Genomic DNA, 16,941 nt, shown 5'->3' with positions numbered 1-16,941 from the left:
ATTCGAGGATCGGCTAGCGAGCGTTTGGGACGAGGAGGCCGTGGACGAGGGAGCGATGGGCTCGTCTTCGGAGCGACCTTCTGCCGGCGGACATGTTTTGGAAGAGGGCGCGGGGTCTCTTGCCGACAGCCATGGGTGAGTTGTTCAAGCTTGCACCGCCGGCTTAATTTCGTTGGAAAACAACTACGATTCAGCGCTATCGCTGTTATGACCGGCCCCGCACGCTCCGACAAGAAGCATGCGCGCAAAGCGCGGCGCCAAAGCGTACGCAGTGCCACCCGTGCAACGACACGGTTCCTGGTCAAAGAGTCGCAGGCCCTGCGCACCGCTGTGGCAGAAAACGGGCTCGCCGACATGCCGCTCTCAGGTGGCTTCACTGGCCACCGACAGGTACAACACTCGGCGGCGGGAAGCGCAGAGCATGATGAAGCATTGCTGATCGTTCCACACGAGGCCGGGTATGTTTCTCTTCGAGATCCCGTAACGCCTTAACGCGAGGGCTGAGTTGGCGGCATGGCAATAGCAGGGCGGCTGAGATTGTAGACCGCAGCGGCCGCTTGGTCGCGTACCGGGCATGGCAAGGGGCTGCGACCCAAGGTGCCAACATGCTCTTAACAGCTGCTGCCGCATACCTCAAACAGGCCGGCACCAAACCTACGTATACGTCTTCCAAACGCGGCGCGTTCACGCAGTATTATTTCACTCTTCACAAGGATAACCAGCAGGTATGTTTACGGCGGGTCTATTGCCGGGCGGTCTTGACATCAGCCACTCACCCGCTCTGCACAGGCGCCCAGAATGTCTAAATATTTCTGTGACCATGCGGGCATTGCGCGTGAGCTGGGTCGCCAGCTGGCTCCGGTTGTCCGGCTGGTAGCTGGTAAGCACAGCTACGTTTTCTCCGCTCTCGCTTTCGGGCCCATGCGTTGACCTCTGTGGGCACAGATGTCTTTCAGCGGGTCTTCCCGAAACTTTTTGACTATTACGCTCGTACCCTCAATTTTGCACTCGGCAACGACCGCACCCTTCAAAGTCTCTTCTACCCGTTTGCGTCCTTTGCCCTCAACATCGGAGACGTCGTTTGTGCGCGTCATTTGGATTGTACCAACCTGGGCCCCGGCCTTTGCTGTATCATACCTTTCGGCACGTTCGACCCCTCCAAGGACTGCCGAATTGGCCTGGCGGAAATGGGGTGTGAAGTGGAGGTAGGCCCGGGCGTGCCAATTTGGATACCCTCGGCGGCTTTCACGCACTACAACACTCCGTTGGTGACGGGGGGAGCCGTTCGAGGCTCGGCAGTCTTTTGGACGGGTGGTACGATGTTTCAGCATTTTGAGCTGGATGGGCGTATGGTTTCGGAGCTCAGCCGGGACGAGCTCCTCCTGTATCGCTTGGGAAAGGCCGCACGCATCTCGGAGGGGATCGCACGCTTCCCAAGGCGCTCTGTAGAATAATCTTAGCCTCTCTTGTAAATTCATATTGATCATTATCGCTTGGTGGCATGGACTGTGGGACAGATGCAAGAACATCGAGGCATCACGCACGGCGCGTGATCTTCGTAGCTCAGGATAGACTGGCCATACACGCCATTGCGGTGTGCAGTTCATAATCAAAGTACATTCTAGCTACTGTACTACATCTGTGAGCACTAGCAGTGCGAACGGGACATTTATCCCCGGCGCCGCCCAAGACGCCCCGAGCAAGGCCGGCGGACTCGTCACGAAATGGGCGTACCCCAAGGAACTTGTGAACGCGTTCTTCGCGGAGCGCGGCCCGAACGAGAGTACGACAGCGCGCGGCGCTGGGGCTGGCGGTTCGTCGGGTGCGGGAGCTGGGAGGGCCGCGGCAAGCTCGCGCAGAACGAGGCCGCGGGCGTCGGCAGGGGCGGGGGCTGGAAAAGCGCGGTAAGGACGAGTGGGCTGGACAGCGTCCGGGGCGCGCGGAGGCGGAAGGGAGCAGCTCTGCCAGACGACCTCGACCGGGTGCGCGCCGACTTGACGAACAGGTACTCGCCCGCGGCGCTGGCAGGCGCGTACCTATTGATTCACGACGAGCATGCTCGACCTCGCGCAGGAGAAGGGCTGCGAGTTTGTCCGGCGGAAGGTGACCTCGATCATCATCGACGAGTCCGAAGACCGAGTCTCCGGCGTGATCTACACCGTGACCGCGCCCACGGCGGACGGACAGTGAGTAGGCGAGTGAGCGGGCGAGCAGGACCATATCGTTCCGTTGGCTTCGTGCTCGTGGTGCGTCGTGTGTCGTGCGTGCGCGCGGCGGGCGCATCAAGCTGATGTGCTGGGGCTGTTTGCAAGGTCAAGTTGACAGGCGGAGTCCTGCGTTAGCCTCCGCGACGCCCTGGTGCATCGCTGAAGCTCGCCGGCGCCCCCTCTCTTGCGGTCTGCGTGTCCTGAATATCTACGGCAGGCAGCTGAGGGCGAGGCAGGGCCATCGATGGGGGAGAGGAGGCAGCGGGCAGCGGGCACGACGGAAGGGCCTTAGACTTAGAGTATACGTAGGCTCTAACACGAGAACAGAGGTCGTTGGGGGTTGTGGCTGCAATCGGCATTCGCCGAATTGAGCGCTTCGCACTGTCAAGCTCTCGCCGTCCCGCCGCGCCGCCCGTTTGCTTGTGCTTTCTGTTCGCCCGTCTGCTTTCTCGCCTGGCTACCGCTTTCTCGTCCGTCCTCAGCCATCTTCTCGATCACCCGCCCAGCCGTTCTGCTATCTGCTGTCGTCTGTCAGCCGATTCCGAGTCGCCTGAACGTCAAGATAGGCTTGCGTCCGAGTCGGGCGAGACAACTGCATGAACCACAGGGAACGCAGGGGGAGGACGACGGGTGGAGAGAAAGGATAGTGAAGGGTGCAGTGTGGGTGAACAGAACAAGCGTGAACGCTCGAAACCTGAAAGTACGCCCCCACTGGACATACCTCACTTGCGATCACGGCCGCCCTTCTCAGCAGGCGATCGATGAAAAAGAGCCCGCCGTGTACCCTGCGGGCCACGAAGACGGCTCTTCCGTTCCTCGGTACAACTTTTACGTCGAACTCTGACAAGCACGGGCTTACCTGTCGTAGCATGCCCGCCGCGTACTCATGGCTGGCACAATTCCGAGTCCACAACCAGCTCACCTTCAACATAACCGACTCGGGGCGCCAGATATCGAGTCATGCTCTATCACGCTGAGTTCGTTGCCGCGAACCAGGAGACCTATGCGGACAACATCGCCCCCGGCACGGACAAGCAGGCCCACCTCGAGCAGCTCCGCGTGGACATGCGCCGCTTCAAGACTGAGCACGGGCTCGACCGCGCCGTCATCTTCTGAACCGCGAACACGGAGCGCATCACCCCCGGCGTGAACGACACCGCTGACGCGCTCTTTGCGGCCGTTAATGTGTTGCACCTCGAGGTCTCGCCCTCGATGGTCTTCGCCGTCGCATCCATTCTCGAGCCCGAGCCCGCCGTGAACGGCGCGCTCCAGAACACGTCTGTCCCGGGCGTCATCGAGCTCGCGGAGCGCCACAAGGCGTTCATCGGCGGCGACAATCAAAGCCAGGCGAGACGAAGCTCAAGCCTGTCTTCGCTGCGTTCCTCGTCAACGCGAGCATTAAGCCGCTCTCGATCGCACCCTACAGCTACCTCGACAACAATGACGGGCATAACGTCTCCGTGGAGCTGCAGTTCAAGAGCAAGGAGATCAGCAAGCGCAGCATCATCGACGACATGGTCGCGTCCCACCTCCTGTTCAAGCACCCCGAGCCAGGCGCGGCCAAGGGCACGAGGTGGGCCGATCATTTGTAGGAATAGATGTTTGTACTAACGTAGCCCAACACATTACACATGGCTTTTGACCATTGACCACGGTATATATGCGACGTGTTACATGCAAGGGTTGAGCCTGAGCGACGCGATTAGTACCGTGCACTCATACAATCGACCCTAACAACATGGGTCCTCAACCGGCTACGGTTGCCTGTTAGTCTGAGACCGGGTGTTGGCAGTGATTACCGCTAACTTCATATCGCTAGACCCCTTCCCCAAAACGCCTGCACGGGCGGAGGTCAACCGGTCACATCGGGCTCTTGTTTGACCTTCTCATCGAGCGATCCGCACCCTCTGCCGGCTGACCGCGGCCATGAACCTCGGTCTAGCTCGATATGGTAAGATCCTGATGGGAACGCCCCATAGATACTTAGACCCTGGATAGACCGACACGCCCCGCCTACTGCTTCCTCTTACGTTCGGGGTTCAGCGATATGGAATTAGCTGTAGTAAGTTTGTAGTAAGTTCACGTCATTCTCCGGGAGGCGGTAAGCGCCCGACGGCGCCACGATTCGCTTGAAGTTGAGTGCCAGACCATGTGGGATGCCCTCCTCCTCCCCCTCCTCCTCCGCCCGCGCGCGCCGCTTCATGTCGCCCACAACCCTCCGAGGTGCGCCATCCCTGTCCCTTAAACTGCCCCTGCTGACGTCCCTGCGCGCAGATCTTGAGCTCTCACCCGTCGACGCGTCCGCCGCTGTCATGCCCCGCCGTCGCGGCTTTCCCGCACCGCCAACGGGCCACGAGCTCATGGCGCTCTTCCCGCCGCCGCCGCCGCCGAACCCCATCATGGGCTCGACATCCGGCCTCTTTGTCGCGCAGGAGCGCGCCTTCTTCGCGTGCAAGGGCAAGGAGATCGTCGCCGTGCAGATCGAGGCCGACATTCACGCTGGCCGGTCGCAGCCCCATCCACACGCCCATTCACCTCCACATCCACACCCTCACTCTCAGCCTCCGGCGCCCGCTGAGCAGACCGTCCGTCAGACCTCGCGATCGCCCCATATACATCCTGGGCACGGGCTCGCGCCGCCCCCCAGCCCGGACCGCCGCCGCCGACGCAGGGGAGCCCGCGTGCGCCGCGCGGCATCCCGGTCCCAGCCCTGTCCGCGTCCGTGTCCCCACTGTCGCCTTACCCCGGGCCCGCGCCGCCACAGCACGCGCGGACGGCCCTACCACACGCCCCCATGGACGTCCAGATGCAGTATCCGATGCACCCGCCGCCACCGCCACCACAGCAGGGGGAGGAGCATGGCGGGAAGCAGACGCAGCAGGGGGAGGAGGATGAGGCGCGGAGGAGGCCAGTGCCGCATAATGAGAGGAGACGAGCAGGGACGTATACGAAGCGGGTGGTTGTGGTGAAGTGAATCGTGAGTCGTCATTGAGGGGTTTTCAGGTCCTTTGGTCGTTCTTGGGGTTCGGGTTGGACCGGGCTGCGGGCTCGGTGGTCGGTGGTCGTACGCTAGTAAGCATTATACCGTGTGTCTCTGTTCTGTGCTCTCATAGCCGCTCATCATCATCGCTGTCTTCCTGCTCATCATCGCTGTTTTTCTGCTCATCATCGCTGTTTTCCTGCTACTGTTATCGCATTGCAACTTGTCTCGTGCGTAACGTTCCCTCGTCGCTTGTGTAATATAATGATCGGACTCTCTCCCTCCTTCTTGAACCCCGAGCGTTTAGGAACAATGGTAACTACCACGCGAGACGGCCATGGCATTCGTCGTTATGCAACATGTTGACCGCACGTAGCTTGCTTTCGATCGCGATCTCACCATTTTGCTCTTGGTCCGCGAGCGTCAAGAAACAATGGCTGCCACCACGCGCGGCCTTCTTTGGGTGGTGTCGTATATACACGCAGGTGCGTCCTGCCCTCCGTATCGCAGAGCACCACCTACGATGGACGGGCAGGTACCATCTCTCCTCGACGCCGTTGGCTATCAATTCCAACCCGCCATACCCGGCCTTCCTCAAATCGAGTTCAGGCTCGAAGGTGACGCGTACGTCGCGGTTGAACAACCTTCGGAATTGCAACGCGGTCGCAAGCGCACAGCAATCGATGTGCTTCATCCGGATCGACCGAAGGTTCGGGTCCTTGAAGCTGGCCCTGCGTATTTGCATGAACGTGTCCTCAAGGCCGAGGGCGAGAAGCTGCGCGTCGAGATGCGACGCAAGATGGAGTCAAGCCACGATACGTTGGTCCCGGCGTTAAGTACGTAGGCGGTACCCTCATCGCATATCCCCTTTGACAAATGCGTATCTAGCGTTCAATCACCGTCACGCCGAGCGGTTGGTGTCTCGCGCGCTGCTGTGGTCCCATCAAAGCCAATTGCGAAGGACAGATGACTCAGCTGCGGCGACTTCGTCTCAAAGCGAAAATGAGCACGCAGCCCTGAATGGGGCCACCACAGCATCCTATACGGAGCCTGGCCATCATATCATAGAGCGCGCAGACGTTCGTTCCGACACACACAGCCGCGATCGCCAAGGCGAGATGGCCGAGAGCTTAACAAGTGTCGGTGGTTCACAAGAAGGTTGGGACGACACCTACGATCGAGAAGCACCCTTGGGTCCGAGTATCGAGCAATCCGATACGACTTCCGTTCATGCCGTGGCGAACGTCGAGGATCCAATGCCTCGTGCGGGTTATTCCGCCCATGTTGATGCGTAAGTGTTTCGCCGAGGTCATTTTTGATCGTCCGCTAAGGTTGAAGTTCTACTCCTATCGCGAATCCGGACATTGTACGGACCTCATCCACTGAACGAATGCAGGCATGAGCCCTGGGAGAGTACTATGCACGGAAGCGACGCCGACCCCTCCCTGCATTCCAGTGGTAGCGGTCCACCCTCCTTTGGGTCCGAGGATTTTGGCTCGTATGCTACCGTCCCAAGTGTGATCGACCATGGAGGTGGTGCGTCTGACGATGCCTTGCAACCCAATCCCTACATCTTCGATGCAGAAGAAGCCGCGGGTCACGGAGACGTCCATGAAGGCTGGCTTTCGCAGAGCTTCGCGATCTCATCCGAAGTGTCGGGCATGCAAGGCGATCGTGATGACGACCCCAATGCGCCCCGTGTGCCCTCTCCTGCTCTTCCAAGGAGCCCGAGCGATGGCGGACAGCTGCATTATCAAAGCGTGGCCGACAACCTTGTTGAGGTATCCGACGCTCCGTGGTGCGCGCCCTCAGATCGGTCCCCAGCTGCTACTAGCACTGTAGACTTCAGGGATAGTGCCACACACGGCGACCCGGATCTACAGGGCTCGACGTCGGTTTTTGACGAGCTGGGCGAACAAGGCTCTAGCTCTGTCGTCTTCGGTGAACTACCCGGTGACCCTTTCGCTACTACCGCATGGAGTGCGAGCGATGCCGAATCTGTTGCCACTTGGGGCGTGCATAGCCCCACGAGTAGTGTATTCGGCGGTGGCTTGCAACTCGAGCCCTCGATTCGCTCTCCCACTGACGCGGGCGATGGCTGCCTTTTGGAGAGGCCTGTGCATGAAGACCCATTCTCACAAAACTCTGCATTCACACCTGAGCCTGAGGAGCCAAGTGCACAAGACGCCCATGATCGTGACCCCCAAGCGCTTCATGAGCTCCCTGGTACCGCTACAAGGAGCTCAGGCGATGGTGAACCATTACGTTTTCACACCGCGACCGACGATCGTGACGACTCCGATCTCCCGTGCCGTGAGCCTCTCAATTCGCTTTACGCTGTCGGCAATGAGCCTTCCGCTACTACTTCTGGGGGCATACTAAGAGATGTCGTACCGCATTCCCCCGGTCTCGACGCCTCCGAATTCTCTGCCGGCTCCTTAGATGCCGACGAACGTCGAAGCGGTGTATTGAACGACATGTCACGATCTCAGTCCCTCATTCCCGAACCGGTTGTCATGGATGAAGGCTTCTGGGACGGTGTTCAGCACGGGGATAGACATGCACGGGGTTCCGCGTCTATCTTCGACGAGACACATATGCAAGGTTTTGACTCTGGCCAATTGGATGATCTGGCCAGCGGAACCTCCCATGCCATGCACAGCGACTCGGAGGATGACGGCCCAACGCGCTCTCAAGGTATGACCGACAACCCATGGTCTGAGCCACCAAGTCTCCCAGCTTTTGCAGGCTATGAAGACTTCTGGGACAGCACCATGCAAGCAGGCCGGCATGTGGAGGGTACTGTACCAGTCTCAGACGAGCTGGATGTACGAAGCTCGGGTTCAGCCATCTTTGGCGACCCACCCAACGACCCTTTCGCTGTTATCCCAGGTAGGATGAACAATGAAGAGCCGCCGTACTCTCACGTTGACGACGCCTTTGAATCCTCCGCCGCCGTCTGGAGCGCGGGCAGTCATATACATGGTATGTCCGATGGTGCGATGCAACCTGCGCCCTTGATCACCGATCCAGTAATCGACAACGGAGGCTTCTGGGAGAGTGCGACGAGTGGAGGCTCACGCCCAGGGCGGCCTGCAGTCGTATCCGATATAGCTGGTATGCAAGTCCCGGCAGATGGCTTGCTCGGTGATGTACTGCCTGCCGGGCGCGCGACCTGCGCAACCGCCGTTCCAGACACAGGGTATCAGACCTCCGATGATACAGTGATGGAGAATAGCTCAGCCCCGAACGTGCTCGCTCCCGGATCCTACCCGGCTCTCTACAAAGAGCAGCACTCCTTTAATGGTACTTCTGGCATCTTGCAATTCTTACAGCTGCAGGAGGATACTACAAGCACATCCCATCAACCCGTCGGATACGAGAACGCACAGACTACGGACCATGGATCGCTCAGAGGGCTTCAAGATCCCTCCCGTGTTTTCGGGGACCATTCACACGGATCAGCCCTCGATTGGGGCGACAACAGCAGTTGTGACGCAATGGACACCGACGTCGACCCTCCGAGCGCCCATCTACACCAGATGACTACAGACGCGCACGATCCTGAAGACGAGGCCCAGCCCGATCATCCGCGCGCTGATGGGCCATTAGATGTCGAGGATCAACAAGGCGAACTTGAGGAGGGTACTGGTAGCGATGATGAGAGTTCTGACAGCGACAGCGACAGCACCGACGACGATGAGGGTGGCGACGGTGGCGACGGTAGCGATGGTAGCGACGGTAGCGACGGTGGCGACGGTGGCGACGGTGACGGCGGGGACGACATCGAAGAAGGACTCTTACGTGAAATTGAACGTGAAAGTTCGCGCCGCAAGGGTAAGCAGCGTGAGCTTCCTATCCAGGCGCCCCCGAGTCGCAGCCCCGAGATGTACAGCAACTCTGGCAGCGGATTTTCTGGCCTCGTTGGTGCACAATCCGGCGTCGAATTAGGCGGGCCCTCCGCCGTCTCTCAGCGACTTCAAAACACAGTGACCGGTGAGGGATCCAATCAAGCTACAGAACCGGTTACAAAGTCGGATTCCTTGAAGAGTAGCAGACGCCGAAATCGTCGCGGTCGTAGGCGTCAGGGTGTCCGGGATGAATTGCAACTGGTATGTGTGTGCGTGCGGAGACAACGCGAACACTGAATCACCAGATCTTGAAGGACGAGCTTTCGTCAAGTTTGTCTACAAGCGATCCTGTGAGCAACGTCGTGCTGTCGTTTCTTCCCCGCTAACCCGTCAAACCCAGGACGCCGTCGCGACGAAACGAGACATTCGAACGTTGATTGAGTTGCTGCATGCTATACAGAATCAAGGATCTCCTGGCACATCGGCACCTAAAGCAGACGGTGACCCTCCTACATACAATGGTCGTATACGATGCATGATCAAACATCGAGACGTGAAGCGGCTGCTTCTACATGTGGGCCTAGAATCTTCTGTCTTGAACGTCCACTTACATTATTTTCGACAGGGTGAAGTCAGACAATATACAATGGATTTGATGTCCCGAGAGTCGACCACGGATGCTATACCGTTGGTGTCAACCGATGATGCAGCAAAGTTTGCACGCACGAAGCGTGGCGGTCCCACCATTGACAATTTCAGACTAGAATTGACTGGAAGACCTCGCTCTCCGTGGAACAAGAAGGCTGGCGAAGTCTTCGCTCGAAATTTTGCGCAGAACGATGTCAGCTGCAAAGACATGCGAACCATTCGCGATGTTTTCGCTACTCATTTATTGACGCTTCGCAAACAGCACATGAAGCTGTCGCGCGACCCCGACGAAGAGCCGAGTCAACGAGAACTTGACATTGCTTCTGCAAACAGCAGCGAACAGCGCCGACGTCGAGTAAGTCTCCGATTTCAGTCTCATCCTTGTTATTGACGTAGGCACGTATCGACAGAGAAGAGAGCGGCGCTACGAGGCAAGCGAGAGTCGCACTAGTCTCCGTCATCTCGCGATGCTATGGAACAGAATACCTTTTACCGCCTGCAGTGGCGATGAGTCAGAGCACTCTGAGTCAGGTCCAACTCGATATGTGGTTACAAGATTGCCATGGCGGTCAGAAGAGTTGGAGGAGCTCTTCAAACATCTTGATTCCGTACATATGTCGACCAGGTGGATGACGCAGGGTAAGTGGGACCATGGCAAATTACCTGGTCCCCGCGAACGAGGATCAGACCGTGTGGACAGGGCAAGTGCGCCTCCTCCTGGTCTCCCGGTCAACTGTTATGATGCGGAATGGCTGGAAGATTTGCAGGAGATGGACACCGACGCTTATCAAGATCTCGACGTACAACCAGCAGTCGATTTAACGCTCCCGAGAGATGTTGTAAGGTACGTCTCCGTGTCGTTCAAGGCTAGCAATCGGTACTGATTAACCTGTGACGTCAGACTTCACGGACGCTTCCGTCGCTGCAAGACACGGAACGATAAGCCATGCTTATGACGATGTATTTGGATCGAAATGTACCGGTCCCGTTCTGGATATGTGTAGGCATTTGTGCGGAGGAGGTTCATGTACTATTGACTCATCATCATATATATCTATGCTCCGAGTTCTTGGACCGAACAGGGACTAACAGTGACAGACGGTTTGGCTGACGGTGAGAAGATGTACCTGAAGAACGAGAACTTGAAGGCGGTTGAAGCAACCTACTACTTCTCGCATGCACACAAGACTTGGTCGACGATCGACCTCTCATTCACGATTGAACCCGACGTTGGCAATCTGCGGGAGGCGAGGCACCAGCCGATCGCAGATTTAAGTCTAAGTACCGTAATGCAGGGCGTAGGCGCGCAATGCCTCTCTCGCTGCGCGCCCACGTCCTAAACTCCAGCGAAAGCAATCGAGCTTTCGTCCAGCATTCGATCGTTTTTTCATCTTCAAAAGCCTGTGGGATACACTAGTCTCTAGTCCAACAGTAATCCCAGTACTGTGGCTCTTCGTAACTAGTCGACCCGAACTCGCTGGCAGTGCCAGATCACTCCCTCGAGTCCTATGCTTGAACCAGACAGCCATAGCTGGCCACCGGACTCAACTAGGAGCAGGCACCGCAGGAGCGCACTGCTGCAGAGGCTCAAGCAGGCCGCAGCGCGCGATCAGACGCTAGGAAGCGGCCAGTCCCACTCCTGAGCGCAGGAAAGTCCAGAGGCTGCGTGCAGAGCAGGCCTCGAAAGACAAGGTGAGAAAAGGTGCTTCATGCTTCCAGCTATGCGCTATAGGCTTCGGCCGCCCTGCTACGTGCTACAGGCTTCGGCCGCCCCTGCTACGTGCTACAGGCTTCGGCCGCCTGTTATGCGCTACAGGCCTCGGCCACATGCTACATGCCACTGTTACAGGCTCTGACCGTCCGCTACAGGCCTCATGCCACATGCTACAGGCTACATGCCACACGCGCAACCCATACGATGCGAACCACACACCTCGGATCGCGTGCCCTGCCCCATGCTCCACTGGCATGAAGACAATGCGCGATCCCTCCACACAAACAGTACTAGCCGAGCTGCAATACGTCGCCCCAGCTCCTTCACCACGGGTATTGCAGCTCCGAGCTTGCCCGTTGTTCGATTGGCTTACATGCAAAGCCACTTCAGCTTCTCGACCACCCCCGAGGCTGAACCCCGAGGTTGCACGCGCCGCTAGGCTCGACGACGCCGTTGTCCCCGAGCCCGCGCCCGAGCCCGAGTTCAGCGAGCTCTGCAATGAGCCGACTCGCATCCCCGGAAGGGATAGGGGAGACCCAATCGCGTCCGGCACAGCGAGAACAAGCCGGAACCCGCAAGTTCAACAGTCGTGCGCTCAGAAATGTGCCGTGACACCAAGATATATCAAAGTGAGTTGAGTGACGCGCTTGACGTGGTCAACAGCGCGCTCCGAGTCCGACACGACCGGCGACGCGCTCGACACCAAAGGCGTTGGGCGTCACGAGCCCGCGTCGACGGTGAGCGCTCCGAGTGCTAGCGCCGAGTGCGCGGTTTCAAGACTGCCATTTCCTTCCTTCCCCGGGCCTCAAACTCCACCCGGAAGACCTCCATTTGATCCTCACACCTCCTCCCTCGTATCTGGCAACCTCAATCCGGCTCCCGCGGCTCTGGCGACATGCAACAAAGCCGCACGGTCCAAGACTCGCACGACGCGCGTACAAGTCCGGTGCCGAGCAAGAAGGCTGCGCAAACCAACGAGAATGCGGCGCGAGGGAAGCAGAAGGACGAAGAGGAAAGAGAGGAGGGGAAAAGCGTGGGGCGAGCAGTAAGAACGAGCACAAAGGCTCGAGAATCGCAGGTACGCCCTCACTGGCCGTCCCTGCCTTGCCGTCCGAGTCCCCGCTCCCAGTGCCCGCGCCATCAGGCGTAACAACAAACGGGAAGACCGCTGTGCGCCCTACTGGTCACGAGCACGGCACGCCCGCCTCTCGGGACGGCCATTATGTCGTACCCACTACCTCCGTTATCCGGGACGGCGACTCACACGTCGTACCCCGTCTGCTCCACATGGCGACGCGTCGGACGCGCATTATTGAACGTCTGAGGTGCTCCAATTTTCTACGAGCCGCCGCACAGTGGGTACGTCGAGTCTGCTGCTCGATGCACATGTTGGGTGACCCCATCGACATGTCTCGCATACTCGCAAACGTACCCGGCCCGCTTGTCGGCCACACATGCGCGCGCGACGGCACCGGGCACACCCTACGACCGTGCTCCAGACTAGTGACAAGGCCGCCGTCAGTGTGCGCAGAAGCACGTCGACCACGTCCGCATCTACGGTCAGGACACCGCTGCCGCGTCTGACAGCCAACGGCATGTCCGGAGATGCGACAGTCGGGCCATCAACGTTTCAACCTCAAGAGCTGTCATTTCGACAAGCTACGGCCGACAAGAGGTCGCGCACGCTGAGCTCATTGCTTAGCGTACACGACAGGACCTCCGACATTGGTGACACCACCACCGACGCGCTCAGAAGCACGTCGATAGGTTCGTTGGTATTTTGACGACCTCACCCCTACTATCACCTCAGCAGTTTGTAAGCAGCGAGGGTCGTCACGTTAACTTTGGGAGCAACGGCCGAGCCGCAACGCGTCGCCCCAGCTTCTTCATCCCGGGTATCGCAGCTCGCCCGTTGCCCCATAGGTCCCGGAGGTCCGTTTTGGGTCGGGCAGCCCGTAGGGCTGCGCCCCGCACCCGCTACTAGTCTCCGTTGCGGACCATACAAGCCGGCGAGCGTCTTGTATGACCCGCTACATACACAAAACCTTTCGTCTCAGATCTCTCCGTCTAGGACCACCACTATCATTTACACAGTAGTCACATACTACTCTACCCTACTCGACCTAGCCCGAAGAAAGGTACCTAGACTGAACTTGACGCCGCCAAACCTCGCCAAACAGTACTGGCCGGGCGGACATACCGAGCCACGTCGTTAATAAGATACTCAAGGGGCCCTACTGCGGATCCGTCACAGACGTCCGCGAGTTCTCGGCACAGCGGGAGTCGGGCGCCGATGGATCAAGAACTTTTCATTGATAGCTAAGCCTCTCTCCGCGCTTTGTATAACTACTGATGGGCCCGGTTCGAAGTTGGTAGCGCAGAACGAACGAACTCAAGTCACTCGTCACGCAGGCACCAGTCCTCGAGAAGTAGCAGCAACGATCATCAAGTCTCCGCGCGGCTCGGATCACGGACTTGTCGTCCTCGCGGTCGACTCGTCAATGTATGTATCTATGGAGTAGGGTGGGTACCAAGTGGGTACTACATCAATTTACCGAGACTGATAAAAATCCTGCACTTTTCGGATCGTGCACGTTCAACGCAACCGAGTCAAGATATTCCCAACCCACAGTCGATTTGTACGGCGTGTTTCGGGTGATGAAGGAGTGTCGACACCGTGTCTGGTGCGTCCATTTCCGGCTCGACGTCGACGCAAGCTACCTCAAGAAGATGATCCATGAGCCGGATCTGCCAAATGCGTCAACGACGCGATGGGTAACGTACATCCAGCTTTTCAGCTTGGAACTGAACCATGTGAGGCACCTGCAGCGAAGCACAAAGTCGAAGATGGGCTGTCGCGAAGGCCAAAAGCGGACGACGACTCGGGCGAATCAGATGGCGAAGAGCTCCATAGGTATGACGTGATTGAGACATTCAATCAGGAGTCGGAGGAGGTCCGTGTCAAAGATCTTGTCGAGTGCATCGAGCGTATGAAACAGCTCAAGATTGACCTTGAGTTACACGCCAAGTTGCGCCCGCTAGGCGGACGGACTTGCTGACGCCGTACAGAACCTTCTCGTCTACGCTTCCGCAATGCTGACCGGCAACGGACTGAAGGCGCGATCATTGGCGTCGACTGCTCGAACTTGATGCGGGTGTCGGTGGTCACAGAGCTGGTAGGCTTCGACTCGCAGAAAGCGTCGCAGAACGCACGCAATTAATGACCGATCTGAGACCAGGAAGACCCGCGTTCGACGCGAACATCATCGGACTGGACCCTATCTGGCGCACGCACCACGCTCGAATGTTCCTTGGGCAATACGCGGAGCCTATGGAGTTTACGGCAACGAGAACCGGCGCACGAGCGACCACTTCTAGATCAATATCGAAGCCCCAGAAGATATACGTCCGTTTCACCCAGCTCTACTCAGGAATCAAGACAACGCGACCTACGTCGGAACGGAATTCATGGTACCTTGGGTCGAGTGAGAAAAACTTACTCTGTTTCTCTTAGGGGACGAAGTCGTCGAACTGGCCTACTCGGAATACAGACCGGCGTATCCCGGGACCTACGCCTTTACATTGTCCACACATCCCACGTGGCAGTGAAAGCCGCGACCGCACCGTTTCGTCTTTGTTCTCGCTTGTTTTGTTCTATCCGTACCGTATAATAGACCCAGGGATTGCCAGGTTTAAAGATGACACCGGCAGCTCGACTCACCCTCAAGGGCATGCCACACACCATGGACCCAGATGAGTAGGTTTCACGCACACAACACCTCTTCTCGTCAAACTGACTGGCGGTGGCGTCTAGGCACATTCGCGTCTTGCTCGCCACTTCGGTTGAGGATATCAGCTTTGGCGAAGAATTGCTGTTTGAGAGCGAGGGAGATTCGCGTCCGTCGAGATTCGTATTCGCCCAACTGCCCTCGGGACAATGTGAGATTGTTATGACGCTTTCTCATCTTCATCGAGCACTGATCACTTCTGCCATTAGTCGTTATTGCTGGCCGGGAGAACGGCGTTGTGGGGAATTTCTTCGAGTACGTGGTGCTGGGAGACGACACGAGGATAGTCGCCTTTCAGGTAAGACCTGTGACCATATGTTGTGAGTCCGCGCAATGAAGTATTGCTTACAGGTCCTCCGCACGGTCAAGTGGAAGACAGGAGAAAGTTGGTATTACGCCCAATTCGTGACGGATGCAGATTTCTTCTCCTGCATCTCTTGTTTCTCGGCGATCAGCGACCGTCAGGAAGCACAGGAAGACCGCGCAACCCAGGAAGTCGTACGTCTGGAGGGTTCGCTTGCCAAGACTCTAGGGGGTCCCACGAACACAACGCCCCGCGATTACGGTAATCATGATGGTAAACAGACGCTTGACGAAGTGCACGACGGCTCCGATGGGAGGAACACCTCCGACTGTTCCGACCAAATACTCTTTCCGTATTTGGGACCCGTGCTCTTTGGCGCGGCCATTGGAATTATGCTGGGATGTCTCATGGGAAAGAAATGACGTCCGACCCCGCTCCGTGGCACCTAGTGAGCTGTGTCCTTGTACTACTACCAGTTGCTTCCTTGTCACCTTTGTAATGCGTGTCTTTCTCTAAACATGTATGACTTCGCCCAAGTTCGCCGTTTGCATTCCTTTGTCACCTATCACTGTGGATTGCGCGCCGTACACCTTAGCGCGTGCACCAAGAGAAAGCGAACACGCCTCAAACAAGTCAGACTCAGAGCCATCAGGGTGACGCTTGAGCTCTGCTGCTCTGACATCGAGACGGTCTTATAGTCGGGATGGAGCTAACTTAGGGGTCGATGCGACTGCTTCGGTCGCTTGCTCACGCACATTTATCGGCTACTAGGCTTCAATAGATTTAGGGCTGTTGATGCAGCCTTTCTCTTTCATCTTTCGTCGACACTGAGCAAAGATGGGCCGCTATATACAGCTCCTCCCGGGCCTAACGTGCTCTGCGTAGTAGTCGCGAATATACAAGCGCTGGCGCGGTCCTCCTCCTCCTCCTCCTCGCGGCTCAGGCTCAGGCTGCCATACTGCTTACACACAACGGCTTTTTGAACAACCTGCCAGCTGTCTACCTCTGAGTTGCAGCCATACAAGGCTTATAGGACGGAGACGATTCCTAATCCATAATACAACAACTTAGGCAGACTCCTCCTCCTCCTCGTCTTTGTGGGAGGGTGATCGTATAAGACGTCCGAGTCCAGCGTCGCGAGCCCGCGTCGACGCGGACGGTGGGCGCTCCGGGCGCTATCGCCCAGCACGCTGCTCTCGATCGTCACGCGTCACCACCAATGTAAATTACCATCGACTCGATGACTAAATGGACCGACCCTCTTCGTCCTCGAGCAGCCACCACAACCGCGCGACCCTACGGCAAGATGCTCGCGTCGTTCGAAGGACACGCTCGCGCCCAACTCAGCAGCTATCTAGCTGAAGTACCGCGAGTTCAGCTAGCAGTCCACCGGCGACCCAAGATCGCCCACTCCTTCCTCCTCTCTATTCTCGACCCGGGAGGCCTTTC

General features: G+C 57.9%; 7 protein-coding genes across 7 annotated transcripts; all 7 read left to right on the top strand.

Annotated features, from left to right (window-relative positions):
• Positions 1-1,076: 1,076 nt before the first annotated feature.
• Positions 1,077-1,454, top strand: B0H18DRAFT_875150 (uncharacterized protein; the record flags this gene model as incomplete). Its single annotated transcript, XM_048040400.1, has 1 exon — positions 1,077-1,454. A coding segment is annotated over one exon (378 nt), but the record flags the coding sequence as incomplete, so codon positions are not given.
• A 270-nt stretch (positions 1,455-1,724) lies between these two features.
• B0H18DRAFT_1118148 (uncharacterized protein) lies at positions 1,725-2,190 on the top strand (the record flags this gene model as incomplete). The annotated part of the gene is made up of 2 exons (XM_048033728.1): positions 1,725-2,005; positions 2,055-2,190. The coding sequence occupies 2 exons, from the start codon at positions 1,725-1,727 to the stop codon at positions 2,188-2,190; spliced, it is 417 nt and encodes a 138-aa protein (XP_047894562.1).
• A 977-nt stretch (positions 2,191-3,167) lies between these two features.
• B0H18DRAFT_1118147 (uncharacterized protein) lies at positions 3,168-3,799 on the top strand (the record flags this gene model as incomplete). The annotated part of the gene is made up of 3 exons (XM_048033727.1): positions 3,168-3,311; positions 3,339-3,574; positions 3,634-3,799. The coding sequence occupies 3 exons, from the start codon at positions 3,168-3,170 to the stop codon at positions 3,797-3,799; spliced, it is 546 nt and encodes a 181-aa protein (XP_047894561.1).
• Positions 3,800-4,408: 609 nt separating this feature from the next.
• Positions 4,409-5,181, top strand: B0H18DRAFT_1118146 (uncharacterized protein; the record flags this gene model as incomplete). The annotated part of the gene is made up of 3 exons (XM_048033726.1): positions 4,409-4,430; positions 4,482-4,792; positions 4,855-5,181. The coding sequence occupies 3 exons, from the start codon at positions 4,409-4,411 to the stop codon at positions 5,179-5,181; spliced, it is 660 nt and encodes a 219-aa protein (XP_047894560.1).
• Positions 5,182-5,710: 529 nt separating this feature from the next.
• On the top strand, positions 5,711-9,424 carry B0H18DRAFT_1118145 (uncharacterized protein; the record flags this gene model as incomplete). Its single annotated transcript, XM_048033725.1, has 4 exons — positions 5,711-6,023; positions 6,076-6,478; positions 6,584-9,299; positions 9,353-9,424. The coding sequence occupies 4 exons, from the start codon at positions 5,711-5,713 to the stop codon at positions 9,422-9,424; spliced, it is 3,504 nt and encodes a 1,167-aa protein (XP_047894559.1).
• Positions 9,425-9,573: 149 nt separating this feature from the next.
• Positions 9,574-10,570, top strand: B0H18DRAFT_875092 (uncharacterized protein; the record flags this gene model as incomplete). Its single annotated transcript, XM_048040396.1, has 2 exons — positions 9,574-10,045; positions 10,104-10,570. The coding sequence occupies 2 exons, from the start codon at positions 9,574-9,576 to the stop codon at positions 10,568-10,570; spliced, it is 939 nt and encodes a 312-aa protein (XP_047894558.1).
• A 4,528-nt stretch (positions 10,571-15,098) lies between these two features.
• Positions 15,099-15,914, top strand: B0H18DRAFT_1118144 (uncharacterized protein; the record flags this gene model as incomplete). The annotated part of the gene is made up of 4 exons (XM_048033724.1): positions 15,099-15,157; positions 15,215-15,339; positions 15,398-15,486; positions 15,540-15,914. The coding sequence occupies 4 exons, from the start codon at positions 15,099-15,101 to the stop codon at positions 15,912-15,914; spliced, it is 648 nt and encodes a 215-aa protein (XP_047894557.1).
• Between the last annotated feature and the right edge of the window lie 1,027 nt (positions 15,915-16,941).

This window comes from Fomitopsis serialis (assembly GCF_022376445.1).
Source record: "Fomitopsis serialis strain Sig1Antser10 chromosome Unknown B0H18scaffold_25, whole genome shotgun sequence".
In the NCBI taxonomy this organism is placed as follows: Eukaryota; Fungi; Basidiomycota; class Agaricomycetes; order Polyporales; family Fomitopsidaceae; genus Fomitopsis; species Fomitopsis serialis.
Note: the sequence above shows the minus strand (reverse complement) of the source record. Positions and strands in the feature narration are given on the sequence as shown.